The sequence below is a fragment of the Penicillium argentinense genome (genome assembly GCF_028826775.1).
Source record: "Penicillium argentinense strain IBT 30761 chromosome Unknown utg000004l_segment0_segment0, whole genome shotgun sequence".
Taxonomy (NCBI): domain Eukaryota; kingdom Fungi; phylum Ascomycota; class Eurotiomycetes; order Eurotiales; family Aspergillaceae; genus Penicillium; species Penicillium argentinense.
Genome location: NW_026622663.1, coordinates 1,741,594 through 1,756,531, shown reverse-complemented (window position 1 = coordinate 1,756,531; position 14,938 = coordinate 1,741,594). Strand labels below are relative to the sequence as shown.

General features: G+C 51.9%; 5 protein-coding genes across 5 annotated transcripts; 1 reads left to right on the top strand and 4 right to left on the bottom strand.

Moving 5' to 3' along the window:
• Nucleotides 1-407: 407 nt before the first annotated feature.
• Nucleotides 408-1,959, bottom strand: N7532_003564 (uncharacterized protein; the record flags this gene model as incomplete). The annotated part of the gene is made up of 2 exons (XM_056616058.1): nt 408-1,375; nt 1,473-1,959. The coding sequence occupies 2 exons, from the start codon at nt 1,957-1,959 to the stop codon at nt 408-410; spliced, it is 1,455 nt and encodes a 484-aa protein (XP_056476415.1).
• A 3,458-nt stretch (nt 1,960-5,417) lies between these two features.
• On the top strand, nt 5,418-8,046 carry N7532_003563 (glutamine-dependent NAD(+) synthetase; the record flags this gene model as incomplete). The annotated part of the gene is made up of 9 exons (XM_056616057.1): nt 5,418-5,571; nt 5,636-5,741; nt 5,802-6,104; nt 6,160-6,315; nt 6,367-7,064; nt 7,119-7,289; nt 7,346-7,363; nt 7,446-7,600; nt 7,660-8,046. 9 exons carry the CDS (start codon nt 5,418-5,420, stop codon nt 8,044-8,046), a joined length of 2,148 nt encoding a protein of 715 aa, XP_056476414.1.
• Nucleotides 8,047-8,357: 311 nt separating this feature from the next.
• N7532_003562 (uncharacterized protein) lies at nt 8,358-8,579 on the bottom strand (the record flags this gene model as incomplete). The annotated part of the gene is made up of 1 exon (XM_056616056.1): nt 8,358-8,579. One exon carries the CDS (start codon nt 8,577-8,579, stop codon nt 8,358-8,360), a length of 222 nt encoding a protein of 73 aa, XP_056476413.1.
• Nucleotides 8,580-9,323: 744 nt separating this feature from the next.
• Nucleotides 9,324-10,792, bottom strand: N7532_003561 (Zn(II)2Cys6 transcription factor domain-containing protein; the record flags this gene model as incomplete). The annotated part of the gene is made up of 3 exons (XM_056616055.1): nt 9,324-10,133; nt 10,206-10,535; nt 10,595-10,792. The coding sequence occupies 3 exons, from the start codon at nt 10,790-10,792 to the stop codon at nt 9,324-9,326; spliced, it is 1,338 nt and encodes a 445-aa protein (XP_056476412.1).
• A 376-nt stretch (nt 10,793-11,168) lies between these two features.
• On the bottom strand, nt 11,169-13,972 carry N7532_003560 (uncharacterized protein; the record flags this gene model as incomplete). Its single annotated transcript, XM_056616054.1, has 7 exons — nt 11,169-11,306; nt 11,358-11,991; nt 12,054-12,237; nt 12,291-13,125; nt 13,182-13,543; nt 13,595-13,763; nt 13,859-13,972. 7 exons carry the CDS (start codon nt 13,970-13,972, stop codon nt 11,169-11,171), a joined length of 2,436 nt encoding a protein of 811 aa, XP_056476411.1.
• Nucleotides 13,973-14,938: the final 966 nt, after the last annotated feature.

The window sequence follows — 14,938 nt, the reverse complement described above, 5'->3', positions numbered from 1 at the left end:
CGAGGCTGAGGTCCTAACAAGCTCACCGTGCTCACCGGAAGTTGATCGTGTACTCGTACTCTGGTAGGGTGGTGCCTAAGTAGAAAGACGTGTCTATGTTCGTAAGGCTATTCGTAAAATTCTGTCAAGCCGACTTCGGCAAGATCTATCGGTTGAGACCTGCGCAGTAACCATAGCTGCGATATACCAAACAAGATTAAAGACATCTTGGTAATGACCAGAAAAATGCAAAAAAAAAGAGAAAAGAAAAGAAAAAAAGAAGAAAGATCTGACGGGGTGTTCAAGACCGCGAGACAAAAGTGACAGAAAGTAAACAAGTCGAAACCAGTGAAAATAAGAAAATTCAATCTGAACATTGGGGAATCACATTATTTCTTTTTCTTTTCCCATCTGAGTAATGCGTCGATTTACTCAAGGATGGCGGAAGAGGAAGAGCCGGTCGGGTTGGGAGGGTTCCACTCGAACTTGAAGTCGTTGCCAAGTTCCTTGCGGATGGCAGCCTTGACGGCGTCGAGCACGTGGTCGAACACGCCGAAGTTGGCCGGGTTGTTGACGTCATTCTTGCCGCCTTGGAACACACCGGTGCGGACAAGGCACGTGTTCCAGCCGTAAAGGTTACCGCCGATGATGTCGGACTGCGGGTTGTCACCGATCATGTAGATGTTCTCCGGTAGCTTCTTCTCGCCGTAGATCTGCTCCATCCACGACTTGATCACCTCGTCGGCGACAATGTAGGTGGCCCGCTCGGGCTTACCGTACACAATACGCTCGAGGTCGCGGCCGGTCAGGGCCTTGTACTGGGCCTCGAGGGCGACGCGGAAGGCACCCAGGTGCAGACGAGGGGGGCCCTTGTGCTCGGTCGGGCACAGCAGGTCGCCCTGCGAGAAGTAGATCGGGATGTGGCCGGCCACGGCATCCCGAGCAGCGGGGTCCTTGGCGCGGGTCAGCAGGCGGCCGTTGGCGCTCAGCAGCAGGTCCAGGATGATCTGGTACTCGGTCGACTGGTCGTGCGACTCGGCGAAGCACATTATGGCGTCGAATTTGAAGTTGGCAAAGTCACGGGGCTTGGCCTCCTTCATCTCCTCCTCGGTGAACTTGCGGCACGGCGAGATGGTGGGGTCCCAGGCCAGGATATCTTTCGGGTGCACTACGTTCTTGAAGCCGTAGTTCTCAGCGACGCCTCGGATGTTGAAGCCCTCACCACCGCAGACGAGCACGTTCTCGTAGTACTCCGCAAGAGCCTGCATGGGAGTGTGCGACTGGATGAACTGGTCGGTCGAGATCGGAAAGCCGAGCACCTCGGACAGCTGCGCACAGCGAGCGTCCTCGGTCTTACCACCACCGTTAGTGAGGAGGATGTAGGGGAAGGTGATGCCTGGATGAAACAGATTAGTCTAGACGCCCTTTAGAACGGGTGGGCATCTTGAAACACGCAAACAGGATGTTTCGGGAATGCCGCCGGGATGTCTTACCAAGCTCGTTCTCGCCGTTCAAAATCTTCAAAACGGTCTTGGCCTCCGCGATAGCGTTGTTGCCGTGTGCCAGCACACCGTCAATGTCGAACGCAAAGCACATGTTCTTGACCTTGGCAACCTTCTCCTTCTGGGTATCCTGCACCTGCGAGGCCAGGATGTCGCGGGCCGCCGAACCGGGCTTCTCAGCCACGGACATGCGTGATTTCCGCGGCTCGCGAGGAATGGGCAGAGAAACACCGAACGAGTTGCGCGAGCCCCGGCGGTCCCGCATGGAGGGGGACAGGCTCAGACGCTGCATGTGGATGTCACTGATGGAGCTGCGGGTAGCAGGCACCTCAATGGTGTGCGAGTGGTTGTCGGCGGCCGGGATGGCAACGCCAGAGCTGTGGATGTCCTCGCGGGCAGTGCCATCGCTGGGAGCAGGAGGGGGGCCACCAGGGCTGGCGGGGTCGCCGCCGAGATCCGCATCAGAAAAGCGAGGCATGATTGTGAGATGAATATAGACAAAAGGATGGAGAGAAGAAGGGAAAAAAAAATTGGTTCGTCCGCGACTTGTCGATAAGGGTGTCACTGGACTAGAGATGCACAATACAAAGTGGGAGGAAGATTGGAGAGGGGCAAGACTGGTAGAGAAGCTGGCAATCGTTTTATTTAATAATTCGCCTGCTGATCGGTTCCCTCAAGCAGCAGTCCCGGTTATGGAGCCTGGGTGGATGCTGGACCCATAATCCTGCCAAATCTCTTACATATATACCCAACCAGCGCGACCAGCGCCATTCTTCCCTAGACCACAAAGGTGCAAGCGCCGCACAGTATCCATCCTCCGTGGTCTACGTGCAAGATGCGTCATTGACTACCCAAAACTGGTCCGGATCATTGATTTCTCCTTTGTATCAAAGTTTGGCGGCAGACACCCGAGTGGGCGTGGAGGGCTGTCGCCGCCAGGAAGCCGTTTTCGGTGATGGCGGGTGCCACTGGCACCTGCCCTGTGATCTTTTTAAAAGCCTGGCGCGAACCTGTCTCTAGCCTCGCGAACGATGAGATGGTGGTTTTATGGCTAAACGACCCAACCCCCCAAACGATCCGGACTGAACCCGGACGTCGGATTCCCGTTCGTTGTAGATCTGAAAATAGAGCCCGCCCCTCGGACAACTTTCCCGCATGGTGCTTGCTAGATAGGCACCGTTCGCTGGGGATTCGCTCTTCACATTCGCACACTAGGGAGCAACGCATTAGCGGCAACCACGTTCTGACCATTGGCGGCCCCTCCACCGAATAGACCGCTCCCGGTCAAGCAGAGTGGCATTGTAAAGGTTCGATCGCCCCGGCATCTTCCTAGTGGGGTGCCGATGACATCATGACTGCCGCCCCCGATTTAGGCAGGCGGAACTGAAACCGCCAGCCCAAAAAGTTGCCTGACCGCCCGCGCGGAACTTCCCTGTGTTTCCGTCTGTTGACGACCACATCGTACTTCTACCAGCACTGACACCTCGCGTTCGAGAACTCTTCTTCTGCTCTTCTAATCCAGATTTCTGCTCTTCTGTACCCGACTCTCCAGCGCTTGCCTGCATCGCTGCAGCCCGCGGATTTCCCCTTAGGGGTACTCGGAACCCACCCCAGGTGGATCATGGCCCACTGGGTATATGCAACCCGTAGGTGAATGGAGGGTCGCGACGGGTAACGCACGTAGAGGATGGTACGGAAGCATGTGGGTGGAGATCTCGGGTGAGACTTGAAGCATGGCGATGACGTCCTCGGACGACCTGCGTGGCTGTTCGCCTGCCGTGCTGCTAGTGTACGGGCATTCCTTTTTCATTTTTTCAAGTGAAATTTTCGCGCGGGAATCACAGCCGTGCGATGACCGACCGGCACCGTGAAGCTCAGTGCCGGTCGGTGCCCAAAAGGGTCTTGTTTTCGGCCCGCGACCGAGAACACTCGGCGCTGAGTGTTCCCTGACCGCTGATTGGCTCGTGGGCAATATCGGCATGTTTATTTGCTCGTATTTCTATCGCCACAGCCGCTCGTTTGCCCCTGTTTTGCCTCTGTTTCATCACTCGCTACACCCTGAGGCAGAGTTTAGAATGTTCGACGCCACGAGGCACTCAAGGTTTTCCGGCATTCCCGCGTCATGTCTCTGCGCATGTCGCAGCTACCGGTGCCCAGAATTGAAAACGTTCCTTAGTAAGGGACTAGTCTTCTGCAGTCGGGAATTCTCGGGTCCCGATCGCGTCAAGATATCCCCAGTGGCTGGTGCGGCGGGTAGGCTCCACCATCGCAATGATCTCATTTCCCGTAACGCCAGGAGATTATTTCCCTCATGTGGAGGGCAAGAGGGCGATGCGCGGGGTTTGCCCGAATCGTGCTGTTGCGGCATTTGCATGTCGAGGATCCTGGGGGTGTGTATGGAGGATGCACAACACGGGGGTATGTATACTGTAAATTATGCCGGCGGACTATTGCAGGGATGCATACTTGGCCGATGATCTACCTGCACTCTGCACCAACAAGGTTCAACCGTCCACCCCGGTGAAACTTTTTCAGGATTTGCGGTTAGGGCCAGCCTCGGCTTCGGTCGGCTTGCATTCTCCGGGACGGTTCAGATAATTGATGGAACCACTGTACCTGTATTGCAGGTACCTACTTGGCAATTGCCAGTGCGATACTCATTCACTCGGAGTACTGCGATCCGTAGTGGACCTATCAGCGCGCACTCATGTCGCGGGATGCGAGCCCTCGGCGTCTTCAGGCCAATTGAGTACCGCAGTCGGAATTCACTTTCCCCTGGATGCAACCCCCTAGGAATATCTTGGGTTTTCTCGGAAAAGCCGCTAGGCGATGCCGCCCACGTTGTTTGCTGGGTAAGGCGGCCAATAGTCAGGAACCAACAAGACCTAAAAAATTCAAGAGTCGACGAGATGCTTGCTTGTTTGCCACGACGTCATGCTACTAGGTACCAGTATGTAGTGTAGAGTGCAAATGCCCCTGCAGCATATGAGATGCGTGCATTGATGTAATCAAGGCATCAACATCGACATCGATCCGGCAGATGCCTCGATCATCGGTTTGGTTCCAATCAATCGGATCTGATCTGGCATACTGTCTCTGGACCGAGTCATTTGGCTTCGATTGCACCTTTTCACGAGCAAATATCCCGACTCATGTCTGCTGTACGTTGACGTCGGCGGCAGATGGCTTCATACCCCGCACTCTGATCATCCTCGTGCCAGACACGTCAAGCACAATGCATGAAAGAATTTATCGCGGTCTTTGCGCCATTTTTGGTTAAAGTGAGCAATTCATGAGATTGTTGGGCACATGAAGGTAGATCTAGTACCGCTGTGCTTGGTAGACGATCTTCTTGCGCTATTCAAGGCCGCAACAGTGACACTCACGTGGGCTGGCGGGGTATTGATCCTCAAGTGGACACTGTCAGATATATATCGCGATCACCAGCCACACCTGGAGGTGGTCACGCGGGCGTCAAGCCTCACCCCATCCCCGCTGATCTACCGCACAACCAGCCATACAGAATAGACTGAATGGGTTCTGATAGCTTGGACCATGAGTTCCTTTTCGTCGGGTTATAATTGCAATACAATGTATCAAATGGCCGGTCACAGCCTTAGCTTCAGCCACGGAGCATCACGTGACCATATGATTATTCAAAATTTGTATCTTCGAGTAGAACCCCGCTAGGCAAAATTTTTTTTTTTTTTTTTTTTTCAAAAAAAAGGTAAAGAAAAGATAATAGAGCACCGGGATATCCATCCCCTTTAAGCGAATCAACTCGCATCCTTTGATGGGGACTTTTGCAGATCGCTGTGACGAGCTCTTCTTGACTCCGCACCATCACGTGAGAGCTCCGCGCGGGGTGCGGGACGAAGCGGGCGAACGAGGATGTGTCACTCCAGCTGAGATCGCAAGTCGTGCAAAAGAGCAAAGATGGCGCCGCTCATTACCCTCGCCACATGCGCACTGAACCAATGGGCCCTGGACTTTGAAGGGAACCTCCAGCGCATCAAGAAGAGTATCCACAAGGCGAAAGAGGCCGGCGCGACTTTGCGCGTTGGACCCGAGCTGGAAATTCCTGGCTATGGTATGTGCACCTGGAAGTATACGCTCCCGATAGAGGTGGATGATGCTGATTGGATCAATACTAGGCTGTCTGGATCATTTTTTGGAGAATGAACTCTACGATAACTCGTGGGATTCGCTGTACTCCATTCTGACGGACCCCTCCCTCCACGATATCATCATTGACGTTGGGTACGTCCATTCCATACCATAGAGATAGATGGGTCCATGTCTGACACGATATTCTCATAGCCTTCCCATTCTCCACCGGAACTGCCGATACAATGCCCGCGCGATCGTCTTGAACGGCAAAATCCTCTGCCTCCGTCCTAAACTCTACCTCGCCAACGACGGCAACTTCCGTGAAATGCGATTCTTCACCCCGTGGAACCGCCCGAGACATGTCGAGCAGTATTACCTGCCTCCGCACATCCAGAAACACCAGGGTTGTCGTCATGTTCCGATTGGAGATGTCGTTCTTTCCACTTGTGATACGGCCCTGGCTGCGGAGACCTGCGAGGAGCTCTTCACGCCGAACAGCCCTCATATCAACATGTATGTCATTGTATCGGATGAGGAGATTTGGGATGTTTTGCTGACTAGGTCATAGGGGACTCAATGGCGTGGAAATCTTCACCAACAGCAGTGGAAGCCACCATTCCCTTCGAAAGTTGGATGAGCGCGTTGCCTTGATCCAGGAAGCTACTCGGAAGAATGGTGGTGTCTACCTCTACTCCAACCAGCTGGGTTGTGATGGTGATCGACTGTATGTGAATTTTCTTTCTGTCTGGTCCGGTACATACTAATTGTCAACTAGGTACTACGACGGCAGCGCGATGATCTTCGTCAACGGCGACATCGTCGGCCAGTCAAGCCAATTCGCCTTGAACGAGGTGGAAGTCGTCATCGCGACTGTCGATCTGGAGGTTGTGCGCGCCTACCGATTTGCTCCCTCGCGCGGTCTGCAAGCTGTCGCTGCACCAGAATACCAGCGCATCGAGGTCGACTTTTCCTTGTCCCATGAAAACCTTGATCTGGACGAGGGCCACTCTGCCACCGCTCGCCGACCCGCGCGCTACCACCTTCCCGAGGAGGAAATTGCGTACGGTCCTGCTTGCTGGCTGTGGGATTACCTCCGTCGATCGAAGAGCGCTGGGTTCTTCATTCCTCTGTCCGGAGGCATTGATAGCTGCGCCACTGCTACACTTGTCTACTCAATGTGTCGGCTAGTCATCAAGGCCATGAGAGAAGGCAATGAGGAGGTCCTTGCGGACGTCAAGCGCATTGCTGCGTACTCTGATAAGCTGCCCGAAACTGCTGAGGAGCTTTGCAACCAGGTCTTGTGCACTTCGTTCCTGGGTATGAAACACCAGAGCAGCAAGGAGACCCGGGAGCGGGCTCAGAATCTTGCTGATCGGATCGGTGCTTATCACACTGATACTAATATTGATGATGTCTTTGCTTCGACGAAGAATATTCTGACTCAGGCTACGGGCTTCCAGCCCAAGTTTAAGGGTGAGTTTACCTATCCTTGCGCTATGTGTATTGCTTGTACTGATTTCTCAATAGTCCATGGAGGTTCGATGACACAGAATCTGGCTTTGCAAAACATCCAGGCTCGGTCGCGAATGGTCATTTCCTACTACCTTGCTCAGGAGCTGTGCGAAGCTCGAGGCCGACCCGGTGGTGGATCGCTTTTGGTTTTGGGAAGTTCAAATGTTGACGAATGTCTGCGTGGATGTGAGTATACCCGCTACCTGGATGTTCGTTTGACAGAAAGCTAAACTTCGTTGCAGACTTGACCAAATATGACTGTAAGACCGACCCTGTCGACAACGCAATGCGGCGAAAACGTATCACCTGTGTACACCGAACGGTAACTAACCCCTTGAGCAGGCTCCTCGGCGGATATCAACCCAATCGGCTCCATCAGTAAAGTCGATCTGAAGCGATTCATCGCCTGGGCCGCGACAAATTTCGACATGCCCATCCTGAAGGATTTCATCGACGCCACACCCACGGCCGAACTGGAGCCCATCACCGCCGAACACGTAAGATTATATCCTGCCACATCGAACTTACAAGTGCACCGAGTCTAACGCCTCTCTAGACCCAATCTGACGAAGTCGACATGCAAATGACCTACAAAGAACTCTCCCGCTTCGGTACCCTGCGCAAGGTAAGCCACCTGGGCCCCTTCGGAATGTTCCTCGTCCTGCTCGAAGAATGGAGCGGTGAAGGCGAGGATAAGCTCAGTCCCCGCGAAGTCGCCGATAAAGTCAAGAAGTTCTTCCACTTCTACCAGATCAATCGCCACAAGCAGACTGTCGCCACGCCGGCGTACCATGCTGAGAGTTATAGCCCGGATGATCACCGGTTTGATCTGCGGCCTTTCCTTTACCCTTCTGCATTCCAAAGTTGGTCTTTTGAGAAGATTGATCGCAGGGTTGAGGCTTTGGAGAAGAGGACTCAGAAGAAGATGGAGGGTAAGGCTTAGGCTACCAGCGGCTGATAGACGTTCTAGAAGTGTATTGTTGCATCCAAGTCTAGTCTTACGGTAGATTATGATAAATGGATAGAATGAGTACTCGGTCTATGTGGACCTTGTATAATTATCACTGTGGTGTTCAAAAAATTTCCAAATGTCATATTATTCATTATAAATTGTATTTCGTCACATCGTGTCCCATCGCAAGGTATGGTCTGTTGAATTGGCGGGGGCCGAGCGTCACATCTAAGTACGGGGATTCAGATTAGAACAGATTTAAATAGGGATAAGTGCAAATTGACTCACCGCTGCAAGCTCAACTAGTATCTACCCTGCCCGGCATAGCGACCCGGAGGAAAGGTGTATTCATCATCCAAGTGCTCCTTGGCCGCCATCAGGGGACCCCATTTCTTCCGAATCTCATGCAGACGTTGCTTCACGCCGGACATTGAAGTCATAGAGCGCGGTTGTGAATTATCGGAAAGCGCGTCATTGCCACTGTATTGTGTGCTGACAGACTTGGGCGAACTATCGCGAGGCATGGCGGATAGAATGGGGCGGTTGTGGAACGTTGCGATTGGAAGCAACTTGACTGAAAGCCCTGCAATTTCAAGAGGAAATTTGAAATTAAGACTTTTCTTTGTATCGCAATAGAACCCAGGTCCCTCTTAGTTCATTTATATCATTACATGTAATCACAAGCAGAAGAAATTTTTCTCGGAAATTCACCGCGATTGGCTGGAATTGCCTCACCGAGTCCTTGCCGAGACATCGCCGTTGTCGTCGGTACCTGGGCGACGGGACGGGATCTTGGTTCGTAACGGCACTATGCCGAAAAGAAGCTTATTTTGATGAAGGGTCTATAGATAGTAGCTCGTTCAGGGCCAGATTTTTGTCAATGCGTGTTTTGATTTGTCGGTTGACGTGGCGAGTGCTTCGGAGATCAGTCGGTAGAGGTTCGGCGATGGGTCGTCGGGAAGGATTTCCATGCTGATTGCTTCGTCAACGCGCGATTTCTTTCTTTCCTTTCATAGACCATCGATCACTTTGTGCAGGGTTTAGATCATTCGAATACTTCGGACGGGTTCAGCATCATTCAGGTGACTCATGGTGATCGAGCTGGCTAATCTGGCGGCTCGCCCATGTCTCGTCAGGCAGCTGGAATCAGCTCTGCCCAATGCACGGAGCAAGAAGTTCCCAAATACTCATCGATAAGGAGGAAAGATAAATCCGGCATTCAAGAAGTTGCCACCATTTCATTAAATAACTGCACTTTCATCATTCGTTTAACCTGATGAGGTACTAAGCTCATACCCACAAGCCGCAGCAGGAAACTTCAACAGTCGTCGCACCAAAGGATCAGTGCTGGTCTCCAAAAACATGCAGATCGCAATACACTCTCCTCTAATTCTCCCTTCAATCCACGGCTGCCATTCAGCGACCGTACACATGAGGCCCAGCCAATGCGCCAAAATAACAAGAGCAGGCACCTCCCTCTTACGACAAAGCGCGAGAAAATCACACTCTAGTCGACCCATAAATGTAGCGCAGTGCGCCGCATTCGGCCTATTCTTCTCCAGCTTCAGGAGCGGAGTAAGGATCCGGAGTGGATTATGATATACGCTGTTATTCTCAGTGGTGTACTCGTCTATTCCGCATAGATCTGCGAGGTCGGAATCGAGACCGTCTCGGCCTGTTTCGTACTCCCGTTCGAAGATTTTGAGTTCTTCTTTGTGGATTGATTCGAATGATGAGGCCCAAATGCTGTTTGGAATGTATGGGGCAGCGAGAGTGATTATTATTCTTAGACCGCTTTGTAGACAGAGCCAGTTCATCCGTTCGGGTTTATTGGTTAGAACCCAGGAATCTGTGGGTTTAAAGTTTTCTGGGCAGATTGTCATTACGCCCATCATCATGCAGGATGAGAGGAGGGCGTCGACATTGTCTGCTCGGACCGAGGTGGAGAGTTCTTTTTGGTAGAGTTGGATGGCGCGTTGCCAGAAATAGATTTCTGCGTATGATCGCTCTTTGTTTGGAGAGACGCGATTGAGGTGGAGGAGGCCGACTGCGAGAATCGTATACATTACATGGGGATTCTGACATTGTTTGTTAGCAACTGTATCTTATCCCAGGATGATCGGAGAACTGACAGCAAATGACACCCGTACCATATCCGAACCCATGACCTCGCGTATACCAGGATTTGCAACAGTCTCAAGGGAACATCTCATAAAATGCTGGAACGCGATCGTACTCATAGGATGCCCAGAGCTCTGACTAATCAGTTTAGGTGGTATAGGCCTTGAATCAAAGCCGAGTGCCGTCTCAACTTTGTTCAAAACATCTTCAAAAGAAAGGGAGAAGAATGTAGCTGTCGGGTCACCCACACCAAGGGCTTTACTTATTTTCTTTTGATGCGCCAAGTCTAATTCCGGGGTATAGGAGCACACAAGTCCTTTGTTTTGGCATTTTTGGCAGAGAGGCTTTTGCTCATCGCACTATAGGAATTAGTTGACGGATCGGATCGGCACACTGCTTCATAGCTCACTTGCCATACCTTCACTCTCCTCTTTTTGCACGTCACGCAGCCCCCTCGGGATTTTTTATGTGCTCGTCGTGCATGGAACGTCTTTTGTTTCTTGCCTGGCAGGGATATTCTGAAGACGGTTTGCAGTTGTTGGCGATCTGAGGAGCTGTCCTCCGACGAACGATCGTCAGAGGTCCCAGACCCTGCTGGTGATTTTATTTGATGCATCTTTGTGTCGCGAAAGGGCTGCCTGCCCATCTGGAGGGAGGAAGGAAACGGTTTAGGAGCAGTTGCCAAAATAAGTTTAAGCATCGCCACGAAATCACGTGACCAAATACGAGGCATGTCAGGTGATGCGGCTGAGTCTGTCTATGTTTAACTGTATTTCATCATTGCACATGTCTTTGCATATCGATACGAGGTATAGGACTCCCCAGGCAGCATCTTCGATTCTCCAGTGTCTTGGCAAATGCCCAAGATACGCGAGATGAGGGCGGATATCGTGCTCCTTGCTACATGACCTCGTCGCGAGATAGTTTCATGATATAAGGTCGTATTCACATATATTTACATGATTGAGAGATATACCCCAGGGTACATTATTTCATCGTCGCTCCGCAAACCGCCAAATGGTCGTCTTGGCCAAGAAGCAAAGCGATCCAGCAAAGCGGAAGAGCGAAAGACCGACAGTTCCCCATGCGACGGCAAGCAGATAATTCCAGATCCGCCGATCAGGAAGCGTCTATGGAGAAAGTTAGTTTGCTGACAGTATACAGGGGATGCGAGCACCTACATTGAGACAGAACCGGCTGATACCCGTGCTCATGATACAAAGCACCATGATAAGGTTACTGAAAACCCACAACACCACGAGGTACGTCCGGAAAGCCTTGTACACATCATCAACATCCCTGTCCTCCGACTCAGGGGGTGCTTCGAATGTCGCCAATGCTCGTTTCACGGTAGCCTGGAAGAGACTGTCGATATCGACCTGGGGCCGCTCAAATTCTTCGATGAACCGCGATTTCTCGTCGCGTTGCGTCTGTGCTTCGGGCAGACTCTTGCTTTTGTCGACTACATTTGTTCCGATTGAGACGTCATGCCAGTTGCAGAAGGCGTAGACCATTAGGATGTTTGAGACGCATGTTGTGCCGGAGAAGTAGGCCCATGTAGACGTTAGGACGTGTAGCGGGTCCATGTAGAGGATGCTGGCGGCTACGTGGACTCCGTAGGTGGCGACTAGGGTCATGAGGATCATGCTTGAGCCGACGTCGCTGGAAGCTGACGAAAGCATGTCGTCTTCGGCGATGACCATATTGAAGGACATTTTAGTTTTTGCTTGACTCACGAGGTAGAAGGCTAAGACGGTGGTGTAGACTTGAATGATGGGGAAGTAGAGGAAGGAGATTGTGTAAGCCAGGCGGGAGCTAGAGAGGGAGGTTAGGTGGTGCGATTGATAGAGGTGGGAGAATAGGGAGAATCAGCTCACCCTTTAGGACGATTGCCAAGAGACAGAATGAATTGAATACCCAACAATAGAACGTAGCCATATTTGAGAAAGTCATTTACGATAGGCGAGGCCTCGTTGCCAAAAGGCCACGCGCGGTAATTGTTCGCCTCCATCGCGGTGCTCACAACACCCATAACAACTGATGTGATGAGAAAAAATGAAGCTAGATAGTGTCAGCAGCAGCGCGTATGCCGATACTCCATCGACTAAACATACCTAATGAGAACCAAGACAACACAATCTTGGCAAATTTGTAAATCATTTGAAGATGCAGAAGCGCTAGATGCAGAACGTTGTGCCCACTTTGGTAAATTCGACCAAAGTGTATAAAAGTATACAAGTTCGCAGCAAAAGAGCCATTCAGCCATTGCCGTCTCGAGTTAATGAAACCCGCAAAATCCTTCGGGACCTCCGCTTCTGCCCTCGCGCCTTTGACGAAGGTCAAATGCCACTTGAATCCGGCTTTTGCGACCAGTTCAAAAGAGAGAATGCGGTCGCCAGCGAAGAACATGTTTTTCTTGAAGATACTCATCCCTTCGAAGCCTTTCTTTCCGAGCTGTTTGGAGAGCGTGAGATCGCCGTGAAAGTACTGTTCCAATGGTCGGCCCATGATTGCCCGGTATCGGTATGCGGAGAACTCGCCGAGGGAAACGTGGCCGAAGATGCTCTCTAATGGTTTCTCGAGGATGTTGGACTTTTTCATTTCGAAGTTTTGCGCCGCGACGAAGGGGTTGATCATGTGTTTGGTGTTCATTCGGGCGTGGACTTCACCGCATGCCCCGCCGAGGTTCTTATCATTGTAGAAGGATTGCCAGAGAGCGAGGAACGATTCTTTGCAGGGTTTTGTTCCGGCGTCGAGGAGAACAACCACCTCCGGATTCAGCATGCGAGAGAAAGCGTTGAAGATCCAACGGTGGGAATTGATCTTGTTGCTGGTTTGCTGCTTGAGACAGAGAATTGTTTGGACCGGAGCTAGATTTGTGGACTCATCGCCTTGGGGTCGGATCAAATTTTGATTTGAGGTGACAGAGAGCTGGGTGGTGTATTCGAACTTTACTTCTGGTGAGTAGGACTTCCAGGAAATGTTCTGCGGTTTCAAGAACTTACGATATGAGCGGTCGTCTCTCTCCCATCCACCGATCGCTTCATGATCCCATCCTGATATACACCAATCGTCGCCAACACGTCGAGGGTATTTTTATCACAAGGGTCGATTCCGTCAAACACCAAACAGACCACAATCTTCTGCCATGCGGGTCCACCTTGATTCCAAAATTCTGATTTCTTGAGATTGACGATATCGCGGATGTTCTGGGATACTCCGTGTAGGGTCCGGGCCGTTAGGACTTTATTCTCGCTTTTGCAGGTGATGGCGATGAGCAACTCGGTGTGTCGGTTGTACATCGTGGGTCGTAGGTTGTAGCCATTTCGCACGACAAATTCGTCCGGATCGCAGGTAGCAGCGGTGTCTGCACCATTAGTCTTCTGTATCGCATTCCGCGGGGTCTCCGATCACTCACATCGTAGGTGGGTGAACTCCTCGGCGAGCTCCGCCGATTCCCGATATTGTCGCTGGACGGCATTTTGGATCGCGCTGGGTACAGGATAGTCTGCGCTCAAGACGTTGCCCTTGACAAGCTTGATCTTGCGGGTTGTATGGCGGCGAATGGGGATCAAGGACCTTCTTTTCTATTGTTCGAAAGGCTAGTATTAATATCGTGTCGACTCTAGGGAGTAATCCGAGACAAAGTCCATGGGGGTGGGGCGTGTTCGCAGTCACTCACATCGTACGAGCCGCTCGACCTGGAATTGAAGCTGCTGTCCCTCTTGTGCTGCGAAAAGTAGTCGGCGGCTGGAACCAGTGGGCTCGGGCTGGCGGATGGCGTGAGGGACCCCATTGTCGCTAGAGACGACCGATTAGGGGGGGGAGAGGCCGGAGACGAACAGCGAGCGAAGGGTGTCACCACGGCGCGAGAACTAACACATGGAAGGAAAGATCTGGGGATGCAGGCGAAAACGGGGGGACGAACTTATGCCAATCGTTCGGGCGATCATTATTAGCCCGACGGACTAGTTCCATCGGTATGACTGATCATTGCCCGCAAAATGACCCATCAGACGATAACTTCGGCGAGGCACAACAGCCGCATAACCTATTCGTGGTGCAGCAGTGACAGTCCTTCGTTTTTTTCTATCTTTGCCAATTTTTCTACTTCGCAGACTCTTAATTGGCGGCGGCCGTCGTGGGCCATGGATTCGAGCAGGCGGGCATGGTCTCGCCAACGACGCTGCGCAATGGATGTACGTCAGCGGGCCTTTTGGTGGTCCACTCGCAATGGAGGGGATGAAGATAATTCCATGTTGCCATTGCAACATGCAACCATGCTGCGTTCAGGCCACCTAGATGTTGAAATTGCTGGGTAAATAGACAACTTCAACTTCAATCACGCTCGATCGTCGGTCGCATGCTGGGCGCAAAATGGGGAGTGGCAATCGGCAGAGAATAAACTATCGCCGCCCGCGACTCCACCCGCATCCACACCGCTCGGCACGCGTTGCCCACGCGTGGAAATCAGCCTCATCTGGTTAATCTGGGCGATGGGAGCGTGGAATGGGTCCTGGAACGGTAGACTAAAGATCACGGGCGGTCCAAAATAGGATCAGATGTTTTTAGGGCTGGAAATGCAGGGCAAGCGAGGTCAACCGGCTTCTATACAGAACACCTGGAGGGCACGGGCCCATTCATGCTTCGGTTAGTTGATCCAAATGGGCAACCAATACGCGATCGATTTGGTAGTAGCAGAAATGCTTTAGAGAATGGTCTTGAAGATGAAAATCTCGACATTGAAACTGTGCGAATCCAC